This window comes from Phyllostomus hastatus, unplaced genomic scaffold, assembly GCF_019186645.2.
Source record: "Phyllostomus hastatus isolate PE091 unplaced genomic scaffold, TTU_PhHast_1.1 phas_contig_1095, whole genome shotgun sequence".
NCBI classification, from domain to species: Eukaryota; Metazoa; Chordata; class Mammalia; order Chiroptera; family Phyllostomidae; genus Phyllostomus; species Phyllostomus hastatus.
In genome coordinates, this window is record NW_025333520.1 from 1 (window position 1) to 19,200 (window position 19,200).

General features: G+C 37.6%; 1 gene segment (V, D, J or C); it reads right to left on the bottom strand.

Moving 5' to 3' along the window:
* Nucleotides 1–353: 353 nt before the first annotated feature.
* On the bottom strand, nt 354–1,229 carry LOC123816863. The segment is given in 2 exon segments: nt 354–952; nt 1,072–1,229. Coding segments are annotated over 2 exon segments (480 nt in total).
* Between the last annotated feature and the right edge of the window lie 17,971 nt (nt 1,230–19,200).

Genomic DNA, 19,200 nt, shown 5'->3' on the forward strand with positions numbered 1-19,200 from the left:
CCTTGAACACCAGGACTCGTGTTTCTCCACTTCAGATACAGGTTCATGAGAACACGTATTTCCGAGAAGGCCAGATTCATCAAACGTTTACATGTAATTGTTCTTCATAAATCGATATGTTAAGATCACAGTTGGGGACAACCCCAGAGTCATTTTATCTTCCTCTCAGTTTCACCCTGTTGCTTGCCTTGAAAACTCTGGGAATTCTTGACCCACTGAAACAAACTTTGCTTATAGTGAAGTGGAGTTGAGGCATTTTTATAATGAGAAACTTCTCCTGATAGTTCTTTGGTTTAGCATAAATTACTAATGTGCTAGAAAAGTCACAGAGAATCAGTGAAACTTCCACATCATATTGACATCATACTTGTATTTCCTAACTGGGGAAAAATGGTTTTAATGGGATACACACTGTAGCAGAACAGAAAAAGCTGTGTCCTACACTTTCAACTAGTAGACATATTTGCCATAACAAGTATTTTTGTTTGTATTAGGAAAATATAGTCTCCACTTCCCTGTCAAATACATGTATGTCCCTGAGAACAGCCAGAGAAGCTCCCTGTGGCTCCCAGAATAGCCAGGCTGCTCCCCTGCAGCCCCGTGTGAGCCCCTCTGGGTTTGTGCTCAGCTCCCCCTGTGCACTCCCGCACTGTGTCACTCACAGCACAGAAGTACACTGCCGAGTCTGCCATTTGCACTGAAGGTCTCTGCAGGTGGAAGGATTTCTCAGTCTTCACAAGTTTGGCCTGAAAATCTCTGTTGTGGACCTCTTGATTATCCGATGAGCTTTTCAGGAGGAGAACAGGCTCTTTGTTTTGATGTTGGACATACCAGAAAAGATATTCTGTACCAGTGTAGGTGGTCTGGTAAGTGCAGCTCAGTGTCAAAGTTTTCCCCTCTGGGAGGGTAACAGGGCCTTCTGTCTGGTTCACTGAGTCTCCACTGGTCCCTCCTAAAATAAAAAGTAAAGGCTTTGTTGTATTGGCAATGAAAAGGAATCGTCTCCAGTTTGGTAAGAATCCTAAAACCAAGGAATAGAACACCTTAGAAATCCCAAGAAATGTTACTTACCCAACATCAACAAGATCATAAGTACCAGGCTGGAAGCAGACAGCATGGCTGGCAGAGAACCAGCAGCAGGTTTGCTTGGTAATACCACAGCTGAGAGGGCTGTTCCTCTACTTTCGTGATCCTTTGGTGGAATCTTCTAGAAAATCTTGACTTGTGTGTTAGGCAAGACAGACAAACTGCCCTGCAAGTTCATGTCACAGGCTATAAAAAGAGAGGCATGTTCAGAAATGGAAGATGTGTCAAAGCAGCACCCACGGGGAGCAGCGCCCTCTTGTGGTTTCTCCTCTGTCCTGCAGCCTTCCTCACTCCTTTGAATTTGATATTTACCTTGGAATGGAGCTTAAATTGTAGACAAGGACTAGAACTAAGTGTCTGGGGTGAGAGTAAGAGCTCCAGGAAGCACCAAGCACCTTCTGCAGACTTCACGATGGTGTAATGATGCTTAGACAGTGCACAATTCCTCAGTCACCCTCTTTATGATTCAGGGCAATATGGCTTGCTGAAGTCTCCCTAGACCCAGTATCTAATGTGTATTCACACCTACTATTAAGTTAGTTTCATACATTACAGGGTATAGTGAGAGTGGAAAAAAGGCATTATCTGAGTTCTCATCTTGATATAGTCCACCACTGCTTCCTTGAAACCAGGGGATGAGCCCTTCTACTTAGAATGTTCCTCCTTCCCTCCACTGCCCTTGCCTAGGTCACTTCTATTCAATCTTTAAGATCCAACTTACACGCCACCTTCCTGTGAAAGCACCCACCCAGCTCCTCAGGTTGAGTTAGTACTCCTCATTTTCCCACTTCACTTGTGACATATCATCACTGTCATTACTATAGGATATTAGAATCATCTGTGTCCTGTTTTTCATACTGGAGTTGGTGCCCTTGTGGTCAGAAACTGAATCTTATGAGTCTCAATAGCCAGTTCCTGAGATATACAGATGCTTTGCTCACCAACGATGTTCAAAATATATCTGAGGAATGAGTGAATACACAAATGAGTAGACATGTCTGGAGGGTACAGTTATCTTTTTAAGGAAGTCTAGTCTCCATGAGAACATGTGACCAGCTTCTTCCACAGTCAGAGCCAGGACCTGGGTAACAGGGGCATGCAATGTTTCTCAAAGTACAGGTCTTCATATAGAGAGCAATTCTTATACTCAATATTTTTTAAATTGTATGGTGCCTTATATATACAAAATAAAGGAGTTAAATACAAACTTTTTAGACTCATGGGTTTTACATCAAACCAAAAATGCCAAATCAAAATATCCTCACATAATTCCTGTCCCCCAGGGTTTCCCAAACTTTTTTTTATAAAGGGTCAAATAGTAAATACTTTAAGTTTGAAGTCATGGTGTTTGTTGCAAGTACCCAGTTGTGCTGTTACATCACAAAGCCACCATCATCAATGCATAGATAAATGGGCAAGGCTATTTTTCAGTAAAACTTTATTTTAAAAAATAGATGGTAGCAGCATCTGTACTGCCATCTACTTTTCAACCCCCTCTTACACCCCAAGAATTTACCCATAAACCTCCAGAGATCCATGGAGAAATTCCAGTCTGAGAAACTCAGCCATATTTTATTTGTACTCTTTCAAAAAAGTTATCATAGCTCTTTGAGAAGTCTTAAAATATAGGAAGTATATTAAATGAGTTACTGAATAAAAAGGAAGAAAAAGGAAATGATGATTCTAATGCCTAAGATACTTTGTGCTCAGGATTCAAAGGCAAGAAACACAGATATGGTCTCACAGAGCTCACCGACTAGTAGTGAAAATAGATTTTAATTAAATAATCAATAAATACAGAAAAACTGCAAGTTTGAAAAGGCAGAGATCTGTGATTCTAAGTATGCACATTGAATTTTTTTTTTAGTTATTGACCTTTGGACAGATGTACAGAAAGGGCTTATAAGAGGAACAGAGTACTTTTAAGTAACTTAATAATACCAATATTATTGAAAAGAGAAGGAGTGAGAGATTAGAATATTTGTGGAATAAAGCTATAAAAGTAGAAAGTTTCTAAATTATTCAAAATTCTGTAGGTATAACAAAGCCTTTTTCTTTATTGTAAGAGTAAATGGGGATCCAGGTGATTGCAGGGCCAGATTGGCACTCTGACAAGTTCACTGTCATTGTAGCACTAAGGACTGCATTGAGGGGTGATGGGGTGTGTCAAGTGGGACTAAACTTTTGTTTATTTATTTGGCAAAGGGAAAAAAGGGAGAGAATGATGGCTGAAGCAGTGTATGGAGTAAAGAGTGCTAGGAAATAAGTCTGGAAGATGATTTGGGTTGGATGTCTGCAAAAATAAATCTGAATGTGGAACATTAGGAAACAAAGAAATATTAAAGCTTTTTGAGCAAGGAACTGATGTTATTTAAGAAACTATTAAGAAGTTTACATTTTACTCTGTTCCCTGCTACATAATTTTGAACAGCTTTTGAGGAAATTTATAATAGTAGTTAGAAGATATCACCTACCTCCAAGAAATTAAAGGTTTTATTCACTATCTCACAACAAAGGGGGAAAAAACCCTTTTTTTATAGTTGCCTTTTATATGTATACATTTAGACATACATATAAAATGTATGAGGTCTGTGTGGAAGGTATCCAGTCATGTAGTATGAAAAATAGAGACATTTATTAAAGAAGATACAATATAGGAGAAACATTGTACATAGGACAATGATGCCTCAGTACTCTTCAAAGTAGGCATATTGGGACCTCACACACTTCCTCCAGCAGCTCTAAACTGTTCAAAACCCTCTTTAAAATCCTTTGTAGAATCATCATCATCAATTCCCCATCCCCACCCCTGGTCATATTTTCCTGAATCTCATCGATGGTCTGAAATCTCTTCCCTTTCAGAGGTGATTTGAGTTTTGGGAAAAGGCAGCAGTGGCAGAATGACAAATCTGGGATATTGGGGGGCTGAGTCACCTCAGTGATTTGATGTTTCACCAAGAATCCTCCATGAGATAAAATGCATGAGAAGAGCATTGTCTTGATGAAGCTGACAATCACCAGTTGTCCATAGCTGTGGCTTTCTGAATCATCCAAATAGTATCTGCAGAGAAATGTTCAACCTTAAAGCAAAATTTGATGCAGTTTCATTGGTCTACTTGCTCAGTCATTTTGAATTCAACAGCCAGACAGTACACATGCTCACTTAACTGTGTCTACCACCCCCACTGACTAGTACAACGAAGTCATCAGTGTTCACACATGCACATTCTAGTCCACTCTCCTTGGCTGCCAGGTTACATCAATGTCACACAAACCATTCTCAACATATTGACAATGGCTGCACATTTTCCAGACAGATTTCATATATCTAGAAGCACAAAATGAAACCAGAAATACTCTTGCCCTCTGGGGAGGAGGCTGATGAGATTAATTAACTGGAATAAAAGTGAAGGTTTTTCTCATTTGAAAATGAAATAAATGAACAAATATTCTTACAAATATACTTTATTCCAAGTTCAAGAATCATTGAATATCATCCTTCAAGTTAAAAACACAAAATCCATGTAAACTTGCAAGATAATAAAAAATAGTAAACTTCAAAATATATTTCTAATATAAAGTCTCAATTGATTAAAAATAAAATATCTAACCCTGTAGTAAAGAACCTTTTTAAAACCATTAGTGCTTCCAGTCAAGATGGTGGCATACACAGATATAGCTGGCCTCTTCACACAATCACATGAAAATTACAGCTAAAATATGAACAACCATCACTAAGGAACACCACAAATCAAGTTAAATAGAAGTCTAAAGAAACCACATCCACCCAGCCTGGTAAGAGGGGTGCAGATGCATTATGGGCTCATCCAACATCCACATGGATAAAAATTCAGAAGGGATATCTCAGGAGCAAGGAGTCCCAAACCCACATCATGACCTCCAGCCCAGGATTCCATTGTCAGGAAGACAGTTCCCCACAACCTCTGGATGCAAAAACTAGCAGGGATTGAGTCAGTGGAAGACACTTCTGAATGCTCATGTATTTCCTCTTAAAGAACCCACATAGGGTCTCACTTACTCAGACTCACTTCCTCTGAGCTCCAACACCAGGGTAGCAGCTTGAAAGGCACCAGTAGGATAAAAGGAGAAAGTGAAGTATCTGGCATCAAGGCGAGCAGAGGCCATTGTTCCCTTGCTAAACCCTCCCCTGACAGAGCTGGTAAGTTACTGACATATCTGAGATTCCATTAACCTGGCTAGCACTGTTTGACCCCCCGCTTAGAGATCCCCAGAGGCTCTGCCCCACCCAACTCACAGGCCCACCCAAACTGCTTTTCCACAAGAATGGCTGGTCTTGGCTCCTAAATCCTATCAAACAAGCAACACCTGGCTTTAGTGAGCCCTAGCAGCAGGCAGATTAGAGTCACACCTTGGCTTCACCTGGGAATCTCCAAGCCCAGCACAAGTAGCAGCCATCTCAGATTGCTTTACAGCTCAGGAAGAGTGTCCAGGCAAAACAAAGGTGGGGGCTGACCTTGACCTGCACCACCTGGGAAACCCCAGGGCCAGAGCACCCAGTGGACAGCTACAGACCATGTCAGAGAAACACCACCCTGCCCCTGCACAGCTGTCCCTCCACAGAGGGAGGAGGTTAGTGGTCAGTGGTCACAGGCAATATTTGCAGCTAACTGGCCTGAGTAAATCCCTCCCATTGATCTGCCAACAGCAGCTAAGGCTCAACTACAAGAGGAGGACATACTCAGCCCACATGAAGGGTGCACCTCTAGTCCCCAGCTTGGGTGATAGGGAAGATTGTGCTACTGTACCCTACAGGACACCCACTACATTAGAACATACTACCAAGTCAGGGCATCATAGCATCTCTACCTAATACATGGAAACAAACACAAGGAGGCTCCCAAAATGAGGAGACAAAGAAACCTGGTCTAAATGAAAGAACAGATCAAAACTCCAGAAAAAGAGCTAAACGAAATGGAGAAAAGCAATCTATCAGCTGCAGAGTTCAAAACACTGTTTATAAGGATACTCAAGGAACTTAGTGAGGACCTCAGCAACATAAAAAAGACCCAGTCAGAAACAAAGGATGTTATCATTGAAATAAAGAATAATTCACAGGGAAACAACAACAGAGTGGATGAAGATGAGAATCATATCAATAATTTGGAACATAAGGAATCAAAAAACAACCAATCAGAACAACAAGAAGAAAAAAATATTTAAAAATGAGGATAGTATAAACAGCCTGTGGGACAACTCCAAGATGTCCAACATTCACATCACAGGGGTATCAGAAGAAGAAAGGAGAAAGATCAAGAAATTGGAAATCTATTTTAAAAAATAATGAAAGAAAACTTGCCTAGTTTAGTAAAAGAAATAGACATGCAATTCCAGGAATCATGGAGAGTCCCAATTACGATGGATACAAACAGGCCTACTCCAAGACATATCATAATTAAAAGGCCAAAGGTTAAAGATAAAGAGACTCTTAGAAGAAGCAAGAGAAAAGAAGTTAGTTACCAGATGGTTGTCAGACGGGATTGAGGAGGGGAGAATGAGTGAAGAGGTGAGGAGATTTAGAAGTACAAATAGGTACTTCTATAGAGAATAGCTATGGGGATGTGAAGCACAGCATAGGAAATGGAGTAGCCAAAGAACTTATACACATGATCCATGGACATGAACAATGGTGGAGGCATTGCCTGAGGAAGTATAGGGCATGCTGAGTGGAAGGAGGCAAAGGGGAGAAAATTAGGACAACTGTAATTAACATAATCAATAAAATATAATTTTTTTAAAACTTCAGAAAACATAAAATAAAAGTACTTTAAAAAATAAAAAATAAATGAAGAAGTGAAACACAACCATTAGCAAATGTTGCACCCAAAAGTCAAAATTAATGGCACTGATTTTAAAAGATGAGATTATTCATAAATACTCATTAAACAATCTCACAATAATAGCAGTATAATATAAAAGAAAGATTCTATTTATAGTACAAAAAACTTACATGTCTAGGGTGAAACTTAAGTAAATTAAGAAAACTATAAAGCTTTTATAGGAAATCTAAAACAAAGATGAAATGTATATTTTATATATTCATAAGAATTAATGTTAATTTATATTAATAGGAAGTTATAAATTATAAAGTTTGTACTCTTTGAAAATAATTTTTAAATCTAATATGACACTAACCAGAAAAGAATGAATTTTCTTTCATACAATCTTTGCAAAAGTATAGCCTGGAAAGACAGAATTTTTAAAAAATAATAGTCTGTAATTTTAAGTGTTGCTGGGGTATACTTCTGGTTTAAAATTTATGAGTAAATACATACACTCTCCTCCCTTCTCTCCAGAATTTCCACTGGAATAAAATTTAGACGAATAGACAGGATGAAACTAAATCCATAATAGGAAAGAAATAAAAAGATGAAAGGTATGAACAATTCTTATAAGATGGAAAGTAGATATGAACACATTGATGGGTGAGACAGAGAGGAAAATAGCACAGCCCAGAATGAAGTATGAGAAGATCTTAGTGAAAACACTATTGAAGGAAACTTACTCCTTGGGAGCCTGGAGGACTTATGGGGTAAGAAAGAAAGTTGGTATGATGGGGAGGGGAGGAGGGACAAAATACAAAGGTAGCAACTGAAGGTCAATATGAGAAGAGTTACACTAGTCTCCCTGTGTACTCTGCACCCTGCTACTAAGTGAGAGAAGTATGATAGGCCAGCCTGTACACAAGATGTACAATTTCTACACATTTGATCTTTGCTGAAGTTGAAATGAGATACCTGTGAATACTAAAGTTTTTAGTGTGAGTGGTTGACAGAATTAGCCACCTTCAAACTGATTTTAGCAGAAGAGGAACAACTAAATAACCATTTTCCTGCTCATTCATCTTAATAAGAAGTTTTCCAATGAGCATTTTATCTCCACATACCCAAACTACTGGCCAAATGCTCATTCAGGAAGAAATCTGGTGGGAAACATGGGCACACATGACATGAGGAAACCATCCTGCTCCCCAACCCTTCATTCTTAAATATGCACCAAGAGTAGGGTGAAGGGATTGAGCAAAAAAAAGAAAAAGAACAAAAGATTCATGGACACAGACAACACTATGCTGATTGCCAGAGGGAGGTGGTTGGTGGGAGGTGGAATAGGATGGGGGAAATAGATGGTGATGGAGGAAGACTTGACTTGGGGTGGTGAGCGCACAATGTGGTTTACAGATAATATGTCATAGAGTTGTATACCTGAGACCTATATAATTTTATTAACCATTGTCACCCAAATAAATTCAATAAAAATAAGGATAAAGTAACATTAGTCATTTACAAGTATGGTGATACCTCGTTCCATCTGTCTCCCAACACATGGGAATCCATAGTCATCAACTGAATCATCAGAGTTATTTATACCTGGATACAAAATGGTAGCTAAATGTCATGATTTATGGTCTAGTAGTGTGGAAATGTAGTATTTTGAGAGTGACCAAATAATCTAAGAAAATAATATACTGGTTCCCCAGTCATTACTCTGAAAAAATAAAATTTTGAGTCTTGGCTTTGAATCCTTATATTTATTTGGATTTTTTCTCCCAAAAAGTGCTTTAACCTACATTATTTCAATTATTCTATATTGGTAAGACCAACTTTATTAACCCTGTTAAATGGAGAAAAAATAAAATATCAAATACAATAATTATAAAATCTATCATTAATTGAATGCTGACCATGTGCCTGGAGAAATTCATCTTAATAGTAGACAGTTTTGATTTCCAGTCTAGTTTTCCTGTTCCAGGCCAGTGCACCCAATCCCTAACCCCTGTGAGTGTTAGCTACTCTTGATTCACAGTTGCCTTCTTTCCCAGAAAATTGACCTCTGCTAACAAAAGTCACTATTGTCCAACAGTGTACACCCTGCCCCTCCCCCAAAAAAACTCCACAGGCAATGACCACCTTATTCTGGGTACAGAAGGACCACCTTAGTCTGGGGTACAAAAAGTCAACTGTCTGGTCCCTTTGACTCAAAGTAGTAAGAGAGATAAATTCTATGGTCTTGTTCATGCTCCAGAGCTCCCCATGAGGTCAGGCTGTATCAATACTCCAACTGAAGCACATTCATGATTTTCCCACTTGTCTTAACCTGCTTTCCTTAATTAATTGTGGGCACAAGAGACAGCAATCCAGGTTCTGCTTTTAAGGAAGCCAACCTAAGATGGCATGTTATCTCATTTAATTGTGAAACTGTGTGTGTGTGTGTGTGTGTGTGTGTGTGTGTGTGTGTATCCTCAGATCAAAGGGCCTATTAGTAACAGGAAAGATATTTAAACAGGCACCACAAACCAGGTTCTTTCCAGTGTATCTTGATGCCAGAAGGCAAACAATGAAAGTTGAACTAGATTTGATTATCTTGATCCAGCACAACTTTCTGCTCTTTCCTCACTGCCTTTCAAATCTTTCTCCCATGATTTGGAAATATTTGTGCAAAGTCTTCAGTCTGCACACTGAGAATTTGAAGCAAGTCCTGATGGGGTTGCATCCTTTTAGTTAGTGACTACGTGAACAAAATTGAACAGAAATTTTAATTGCCCTTTCCAAGTTTTACCACCCTTTAGACTATATAATGTCATGTCTAACAAACCACAACTTCAGCTTCACAATAAATGTAACTTTTACACTTTTCCTGTAATTCAACTCAATACTTATTACAAAGTCTTATTTCCATCAGGACATAAAGATTCTTCCTGGATTTGGGCATAAGCTGTGGGACAATTCCATAGTGCCCAAGAGACAGGGGAGAGGGACATTCATATGCTCTATTTCCAACTTCCTCACCAGCATTTCCTAAAACACCCTGAATACCACATGATCTTTGGTAATTGATCCATGCTGTCATTATAACCAAGATCCTCAGTGTCTAGAATTCATTCAGATGCTTACTCAGAGATTCTTCTCAGGAAATCTGAAGCCATTCTGTGCTTACATGCCCTGCTGTGGGTATGAGTCATTCCATGACTATGCTAATGCCATCTGTGATCTCAAGGATGTAGGAATTGACTGTACCACAGACTCAAACCAGAAACTTTGAATTCTATTCAGCTTACTCAAAAATGGTAATTTAGGCCCTCCCTGATCTTTAATTTCTGCAATTGTCTAGGCATTTTGTTTCAACTAGTTCTCACCTTTTGACTGCAGTCCCTCCATTCACCCAACAACAGGGAAACATATTGGCTGACTTTATTTAGCTGCTCTGTAACTTTTCTTTCTCACCATTGGAAAATATGGACATTATCAACTCTGGGCCTTTCCCAGAAGACTGTCTGTACCACATGAATTACTGGGCAGCATAATCACCAGAAGTGCAAATGAGAGAGGCCATGGTTCCCTTTGGAACACTTGGAAATCCAGGACTCTGCTTCACTCCTTTCTGTTGGCTCCTCATCCTTGTGCAAAAAGACAAAGGTCAGTCAAAGAAGATTGGTTAGGTGATGTATACTTACTCTCCAGAATTTAAAGTTTCCTTTCACAGGTCTCCCAACTCTTCTCTCCCTTAGTTAGAGGGAAGACAAAACAATCGTGTGTGTACCCACAGGCCTAGAGTAGATAATAACTCAAAATATTGTACTTTGTGTTTCCATAGAGATGTTCCAAACTCACAGGTTAATTGAAGCCATAAGATCACTAGTAAAACTGTCAAGGATTTCATCATTCTTTCCTTCCCTGGTTCACTGAGGATTCAAATTTTAAACCACACAAAAAAAATGAGTCTAGCTCAAATATCTCTAATTCTTTTGCTTTAAGATTCATGAAATGAATCTGTTCTACCCATTAGAAAACAGACTCTTTTTACCACCCTTGTTACACCACCAAAATCCTTCTTCTCATCTCCCTCTCCATCTCTCTCCTTCTCTCTCACACAAACACATACACACAAATACTCAACACTTTAGTGCTTTCCTGAGTCCTTGAGAAGACACTGCCATAGTGACAGTATTTGAAAAATATTCAAAATGTAGGCTCTTATTATGTGAACTTAAAAAGTAAAAATACTTCACTTAGTTAAGTTAAAACTTTGTGAAGCATATAGTCCAAGTCAAGGTATGTGGAGAGAGGGTTATGTCTATGTGTTTTACAGCAAATGGCAACTCTTGTCTAAGAAAAACCAGTTATTTTGAAACTAGCCGCTTTCTTGTGCTAAAAAAAAATCAGTGATAAGGTATTCTATTATAGAAGTCTGGGTGAGATTCTTGCAAATCAAAGAAGATTTCATATTGTGTAGTTCTTCTCCACATCACGTCAGGCACTTCCAATCTCATTCTTCACCATTTTGATTTGGCTGCTACTGGGAAGGTATACCAACCAAGCTCATCTGAGGTTGCTGTTCAGAGAAAAAAAGCATAATACTTTCCACTTTTGGATGGTTGGAGAAGGTATACATTTTTCTACAATTCTAATTAAGCACAGCTAAAAAAACTCTGGACCTTCAGTATAAAACAGAACATAAGAAGTTTGGAAAGAAGAAACCAGATGAGCTCAGGAACTTGGAGTCTGAGGGATGGTAGAGCCATAAGTTCCAAGAGTTTTATTTTGCCTTATATAACCCAACTGAGCCTGGAAATGCTAACAGTCCAAACAAAAAAGTCCAAGAAAAGTATTATCTCTCTGCCCAAAGGTCCAGGAAAAGAACACTCTAGAAAGACAGAGAACTTTAAGACAAAATCTACTCTACTCCAGTTAAACACCACAGAAAGTTGTACAGCAATCAAGGAAACTGAAACCTGACAGGAGAGCTTAGTGGCATTTTAACTTCCCTTGCTTCATCTTCTCACCAGTGTCTCCAAGACAGGTTTTCAAGTCAGCCTGCATTCCCAGTGTGGGTTCCTGGTGGTGTCAGGAGCAGAGCAATCTTTGTTATCAATAAACAGAGCTTGATTGCTATGATCTGTCAGGTGGCAGATTATAGTTCTGAAGGACTAATGAAAAGGGGTTGCCTATATTTCACATAACTCAGAACTCTCTCAGGGCAGAGAAGTGATGACACAAATGAAATTTTTTAAGAAAAAAAAAGTTTTACCAGAGGTATTCAACAGCAGACTTCAGCAGGCAGGAGAAAGCATCTGCAAACTTGAAGATATGTCAATTGAAATATTCCAATCTGTGGTTCCAACCAAGATGGAGGCATAGGCAAAAATGCTTTGCTTCCTCACACACCCAAAAGAAGATTAACAACCAATTTAAAAATGATAAAAAAAACCCAAACTGCCATAAAATCAAACCTCATGGAACTCTAACAACCAAGGAGTTAAAGAAATATTCACCCAGATAGGTAGGAGGGACAGAGATGGGAGAGTGACAGCCAAGCAGAGAGGACATGCAGCAAGGTGGTATACCATGTGGGTAAGGCCTGGCTGGCTGAACAGGAAGCTAAAGACTCAAAACTAGCTGTAAACTACTGCAGGGGTTGCAATAGCAGGAGAAACTCTCAGTCTCATAGAAGAGTTCATTGGAAAGTGGGGGTAAAGTGGAGCAGGTGAGCAAGCAGCATTGTTATCTCTCTGACCCCTCCCCCAAAGACAACACCACAATGCAGTAATGAGGTTTGCCCTGCCCTGGAAAATACCTAAGGCCCCCTTACAACATAACAGGTGCACCAAGACAAAGAAATATGGTCCAAATGAAGGAAGAGATCAAACCCCCAGAAAAAGAGCTAAGTGAAGAAGAGATAGAGAACCTATCTGATGCAGAGTTCAAAACACTGGTAATCAGGATGCTCATAGAACTGATTGAGCTCAGTCACAAAATGAAAAAAGAAATGAAGGCTACCCAAAGTGAAATACAGCAAAATTACAGGGAAACAACAGTGAAGGTAAGGAAATTGTGACTCAAATCGACGATTTAGAATAAAATGAAGAAATAAACATCCAACTTGAATAGAATGAAGAAACAGAAATTTTCAAAAATGAGGAGAAGTTTAGGAACCTCTGGGACAACTTTAGGCACTCTAACATCAAAATCATAGAGGTGCCATAAGGAAAAGAACAAGAGCAAGAAGTTGAAAACTTATTTGAACAAATAATGAAAGAAAACTTCCCCAATCTGGCAAAGGAAATAGATTTCCAGGAAGTCCAGGAAGCCCAGAGACTCCCAAAGAAATTGGACCAAGGAGGAATACACCAAGGCACATCATAATTAAGTTATCCAAGATTAAAGATAAAGAGAGCATCTTAAAAGCAGCCAGAGGAAAAGAGAGTTACCTACAAAGGCGTGCCCATAAGGCTATCAGCTGATTTCTCAAAAGAAACCTTGCAGGCAAGAAGGGGTTGGAAAGAAGTATTTACAGTCATGAAAAGCAAGGACCTACATCCAAGGTTACTCTATTCAGTGAAGCTATTATTTAGAATGGAAGAGGAGATAAAGTGCTTCCCAGATAAGGTCAAGTTAAGGGAGTTCATTATCACCAAGTCCTTATTATATGAAATGTTAAAGAGACGTATCTAAGAAAAAGAAGATTAAAAAAAAACTATAAACAGTAAAATGACAACAAACTTACAACTACCAACAACTGAACCTAAAAAACAAAAACAAAAACTAAGCAAACAATTAGAACAGGAACAGAACCAGAGAAATGGATATCACATGGATGGTTTTCAGTGGAGGGGGATAATGGGGGGGAGGTACAGGGAATAAGAAGCATAAAGGGTCTACAAAATAGACAGGAGGAGGTTAAAAATAGTATAGGAAATGTAGAAGCCAAAGAACTTACATGTACAACCTATGGACATGAACTAAGGTGTGTGGGAATGCTCAAGGGTGGGGGGCTGCAGGGTGGAGGGAGGATAAAGGGTAGAAAAAACTGGGAAAACTGTAATAGCATAATCAATTAAATATACTTTTTAAAAAAGAACTTATGAAACCTTGTTTATATCAGTGCTATTTACAGTAGCAAAGATTTGGAAACAGCCTAAGTGCCCATCAGTAAATAGTAGGTAAAAAAAATATGTGGTATATTTACACAATGCAATATTATGCAGCAGAAAAAAGAAGGCATTCCTACTTTTTCTGACAGCATGGATGGAACTGGAGAATATCATAATAAGTGAAATAAGCCTGTTGGTGAAATACAGATTCCATATGATCTCACTTATAAGAGAAATCAAATGAACAAAATAATCTAATGAGAAAAATAGGGAAAAAAGAGAGAAGTAATCCAGTCTGAGAGCAGGTAGAAAAAAGAGTAAAGAAAAAGGAACAGACTTTAACAGAACTGTGGGACATTTTAAACTGTGCTGACATAAGTATAATAGGAGTTGGAGAAGGAAGAATATTTAAAGAAATAATGACAAAAACTTCCCAAATTTGATGAAACGTGAATCTACACATTTAAGAAATTAAGTATTCACCAAGTAGAATACAGGCAAAGAAACCCACATTGAGACATAAAGATTATGCTGTTGAAAAACAAAGACAAATTGAGAATTAATTCTGGTTCAGCCATCTTGATTCACTTGTTGGATAATGTGGTCCTAGATTGTGAAGGTAACTATCATCTGTCTAAGCAAACTGCTCTAAGAGTTTCCTCACAGTGACCAAGGAGGGTCAAAGTGGTGAATACAACTGGTCTCTATAAATGGCACAAAAATGTCTTTGTCCCTCTTGCTCTTTATCTTTCTATACAAAAGTTTTTAATGTGATTAGAAATGACTAGAAAAAAGCAGAGTTATTGCTTCTAGAATGGTCACACCAATTTTGTGGTAGTGGATAAAGAACAACAACCCTGACACCTGGGATGGGAAAACCTAGGACCTTGGGTGAAAGGAGGTTAATGTTCTGTTTGTATACTAGGTTCAGTACTGCAGCCTAATAAAACAACCATATGGTTTGCTGGGCCAAGCAACTGCTGCCATTGGCACTCTGACTTGGCCTAATTTTTTATCCTCTTCTACATTCTATGAAAACAGAAAACCTCCTATGAATATCGCCTGTCCTGAACTATTGCACTGTGCCCAACACCAACAGTGGAAGCTGTTGGAAAATCCCAACGTGATTTTCTATCCTCATTTCTGTGTGAACATATAAATTAGCAGAACCTTGTTTCAGTGTGACTGGTACAAATGTATACACTTCTAATGTCCAAGCAGTCTTGAATTATGTGTCATGAATGGTTGTAAAGGTTGTAAATACTCAGTAACACTGCTCATATAGCTTGACCAAATTGACATAGAGCTGATTCTAATCAGTAATAAATCCCAAGCTGGATCCACCTATGCCTCTTTGGGATATATGTTAATGTCTGAGGAGAAAGAATATCCCTCCATTTGAAAAGGTGGTTGCTTCTTGGTCTCTTTTTGGTGATTAAACCAAAGATTAGAGTGTCTGATTACTTTGCATGTATCTTAATGATTATTATATTATATCCTACTTGTTTATATCCTGGGACTTATTCACAGTTGACTAATTCTGGGGTCCTAGGAGGCATGACTGAGGTTAATGTTGCAGATTGATCTCATCCTGCTATTTAGAGTTCTGCTAGTGGTTGCTTTAGATGTTGTTTGACACTGTTAGAATGGATATAGTCTCAGTTTCTGTCAGTCAGATTAACAGAATAGCTGATAAAGTTTTATACTCATGAGAAAAAAATTCTAGAAACTAACACAAAATAGGACCATGTGGATATTGTTGAAAGACGGTCCATCGTGAGTCTCTCGTATTTGTTGGGTGTGCCAATAATGTAAGGCCATGACCTCTCAACCTGAAACATTTCTCAAGGTTGTGCTTACAACAAGAACCTTGAGTGATGAGGTAATGTCTTCTCTGGAACAAAAAGCAAGCTTGCTACTTGCAAAAAGACAGTGAATTCTCAAAGGTCAGTGTTCCTCAGCTGTGACACAATCCATCTAGACCAATTTTCCCTCCTATGAGACTTAAGGGCAAAGGAAAGTGAAGCAAACATGTTGATTGTCATGTTCCTTACTATGCCATAAGTAATAAATCCTTTGTCCCTGACCCAAGAGTCTTGTGTCTTTATTGACGGCATCCAAGAAACAATAAGCTTATTATCTTGTAAGAAGGGTAAGATCAGAGACCTGATATATCTCTTCTCTGACATTTGTAGATACTACAGTAAAGACTTGAATTACTATTGAGAAATATAAGTTTTCCAAAACTGGTCCAGAATGAACCTTTTTTGAAGGCTGTAAAGTCTAGCCCTATATGAGATTCAACTATCACTTCTAATCAAATGCTTCAGCAATTTTGTGATATACTTTAATGAAATGAAGGCTACAGGGAAATTACTGTTATACTCAAAAGACTATTAATTGTGTGAAGAATCTAATAACCAGTAGACAGAGAGTCAAAAGTAAAATAATTATGAACCTGTCCTCTGACCGTAATAATGATCTTTAATCCAACTTTCAAAAAATCTAATCTCCTATAAAATGTCTCTACAAAGGCTCATTATTTAAATGTTTCCTGAGGAGATTTTCTTTTGCAGTAAATTGAAATAAAACTTTTACATGTGCTCATAATTATTTGACTTGAAGTTAGTTTTTTTCCAGTCTTTTGGATATGTACTTTTTCTTTTATATACTTTTAAAACAAGTCTTTTATATATTTTATCATGGGGTTACTGGCCTTCAAGTTGACCAAGTTCATTCAGATTAAACCTGATAAAGTGATGTCAGTTGAGTGATAACAGGCTAAGACTCTGAGCGGGTATAATTATTTGACAGAGCCTGCTGAGCAAAGAAAGGCTAAGATCTCAGTCTAGGGTAAATGGGAAGAAAGAACTGAATTGTACCACATAACCAACCAAGGAAAATATGCACAAACTTGAGTTACGAGGGTGGGAATGATGGGAAGGGAAAAGGGAGAGAGAGAGAGAAAGGCCAAGAAATATTCATTGAGTAGATATTTCCCAGCTACTATTATGGACCAATAACTACTTTATGCACTAAGAATAAAGCTGTGAACAAAAACAAAATAATGAATAATAATAATAATAACTCTGATCTCATAGAACTTATATTCTAATTAAAGGCATAAGCAATGAATGCATTGACACCTAAATCTACAATATAACTGTATGTTATAATTACCATGTTAAGCAAAATAACTAGATTGTGGTGATAAGAGGTTAAGAGGAGGTCTATGGATAGATGTATTCGTCAAGAAGGTCAGCAGAGATCAGTAGGCTTTATGGTATTTGTGCTGAGAACTGAAGGATGAAAATGAGTCAGGCTCACCAAGATTTGGGGAAAGAAAATTTCAGGCAGATGAAAGGCTAAGACCAAATGTGGGAAAGGATATGGCAAGTTCAGAAAACAGAAAGGAGATCAGAGCTGTTGCTGCACAGAGAGCCAGGGAAAGAGAATTAAGAGCTGAGACTGAGGACTTGGGCAAAACCTTGTACACCACAGCCTGGGGCTGATATTTTATTCTAGGTGCAATATAAAAACATCGCCACGTTTTAGGCAAGTAAAGGCAGCTTTTGATTTTCACTTTAAAAAATCACTCTGGCTATCAGATTAGTGTTTCTCAAATGGTTCTGGGATAGAATCACCTGTGGATCTTGTTGAAATGCAGATCCAACTTCAGTCTCTCTGGGTTGGAGCCTGAGATTATGCACAAGTTCCAATACTGCTGGTCCACATTTGTAGTATCAAAGTGTGAGAAATACATTGTTGTGAAAGAAAAGAAACCAGTTAGAAGGTGTTTTTCCAACTTTAATATATCTTACTTTATGAAATATATTCTTATTCTGTTTTATGCACTCTGAAGTTTTCTAATCTTATTTTATTTTAATTATTTTAATGAAAAAATATGTAACCTCACAGGTTAAAAGAAAAGAAAATTAGAAGACTAAAATTTTCATTTAGTGGAATGGAAACAATTTTAAAATATTAATACCCATAACTTGTAAAGTGTTGGAAAATCAGCAGCCTCATATACTATTGAAGTCATAGCTTTGTAAAAAATTTCTTCATGGAAATCAGACATTCATTGTCATGTCTTTTATATTATTTAAGCAATTTCATTTCCATTAAAGCTACAGATTTAATGATGTTCATAAAATCATTGTCTATAATAGTAGATTATTGAAAACAATACCAAAAAGTGATTAGTTCTTTTTAAAAATATGCCTGTATAATGTAAATTAGGCAGTCATTTGAAATTGTGCTCTCAGTGTATGTTTTCTGGCATGGAAATACCTACAATATAATGTTGAAAATATTACATGAAAAACAAGTATCTTAATAAATACTGGATACACTAAAAACCCTTTTCATAGCAAAATGCAGATATATATGTATACCAAAGAATTTGAAAACTGTTAATAGTCATTATTTCAATGTCATGAAATTACAGGAGTGCTCTATTTTTTCTGAGTGCTTATATATTCTAATTTATGTGAAATTAATGTATATAATCAAGTAATAATCTTTAAATTTAATTTAAATTAAAAACATGCAACTTCTTTCTTCTAACTCTGGATCCTACTTTGCATCTTTAGTGGAAGAAGCAATTGACAAAGGGTCAGGATATTTGGGTTCTACTCCTAGCTTCCATTTTGCTATGTCATGCTTTGAGTAAGTCATGCAATGTCTGTTGATCCTAATTTTTTCATTATTAAATGAAGGACATGGACTGAATCAGTATTTCCTAAAGTGAGATTGATGCAGGAGATTATGTCAGGCAGCCCACAGATTAATTTTTAAATTTTTACATATATAATGTTATTTTAATTTGCAGTAGAAAAAATATTAGCAGCATATTGGTTTCATAGTTAAAACAAGGATACTTTACATAGTTATTTTAAAGTCCATTTAATATAAAATTCAATTTAATATTAAATTAGTAAATAATAGTATAAGTGGTGCACAGATATAAAAATTATTATGAAGATTATGAACAAGTGAGTAAAATGTTACTGGTGAGGGTAAAACTTGCTTTATGGACTGGAAGCCTGGGCCACAAGGGGTTCTGTGCTCTTAAAGTGGAGGGCACTGCAGTCCGTGGAAGGGAATCTGGGGGCCAACAGGTTCAGGATCAGTACAATCTGCACTGAGGAATAAAAACTCAGTAGTAACAAAATAGTTTTTTTTATTTTAATTGTTGTTCAAGT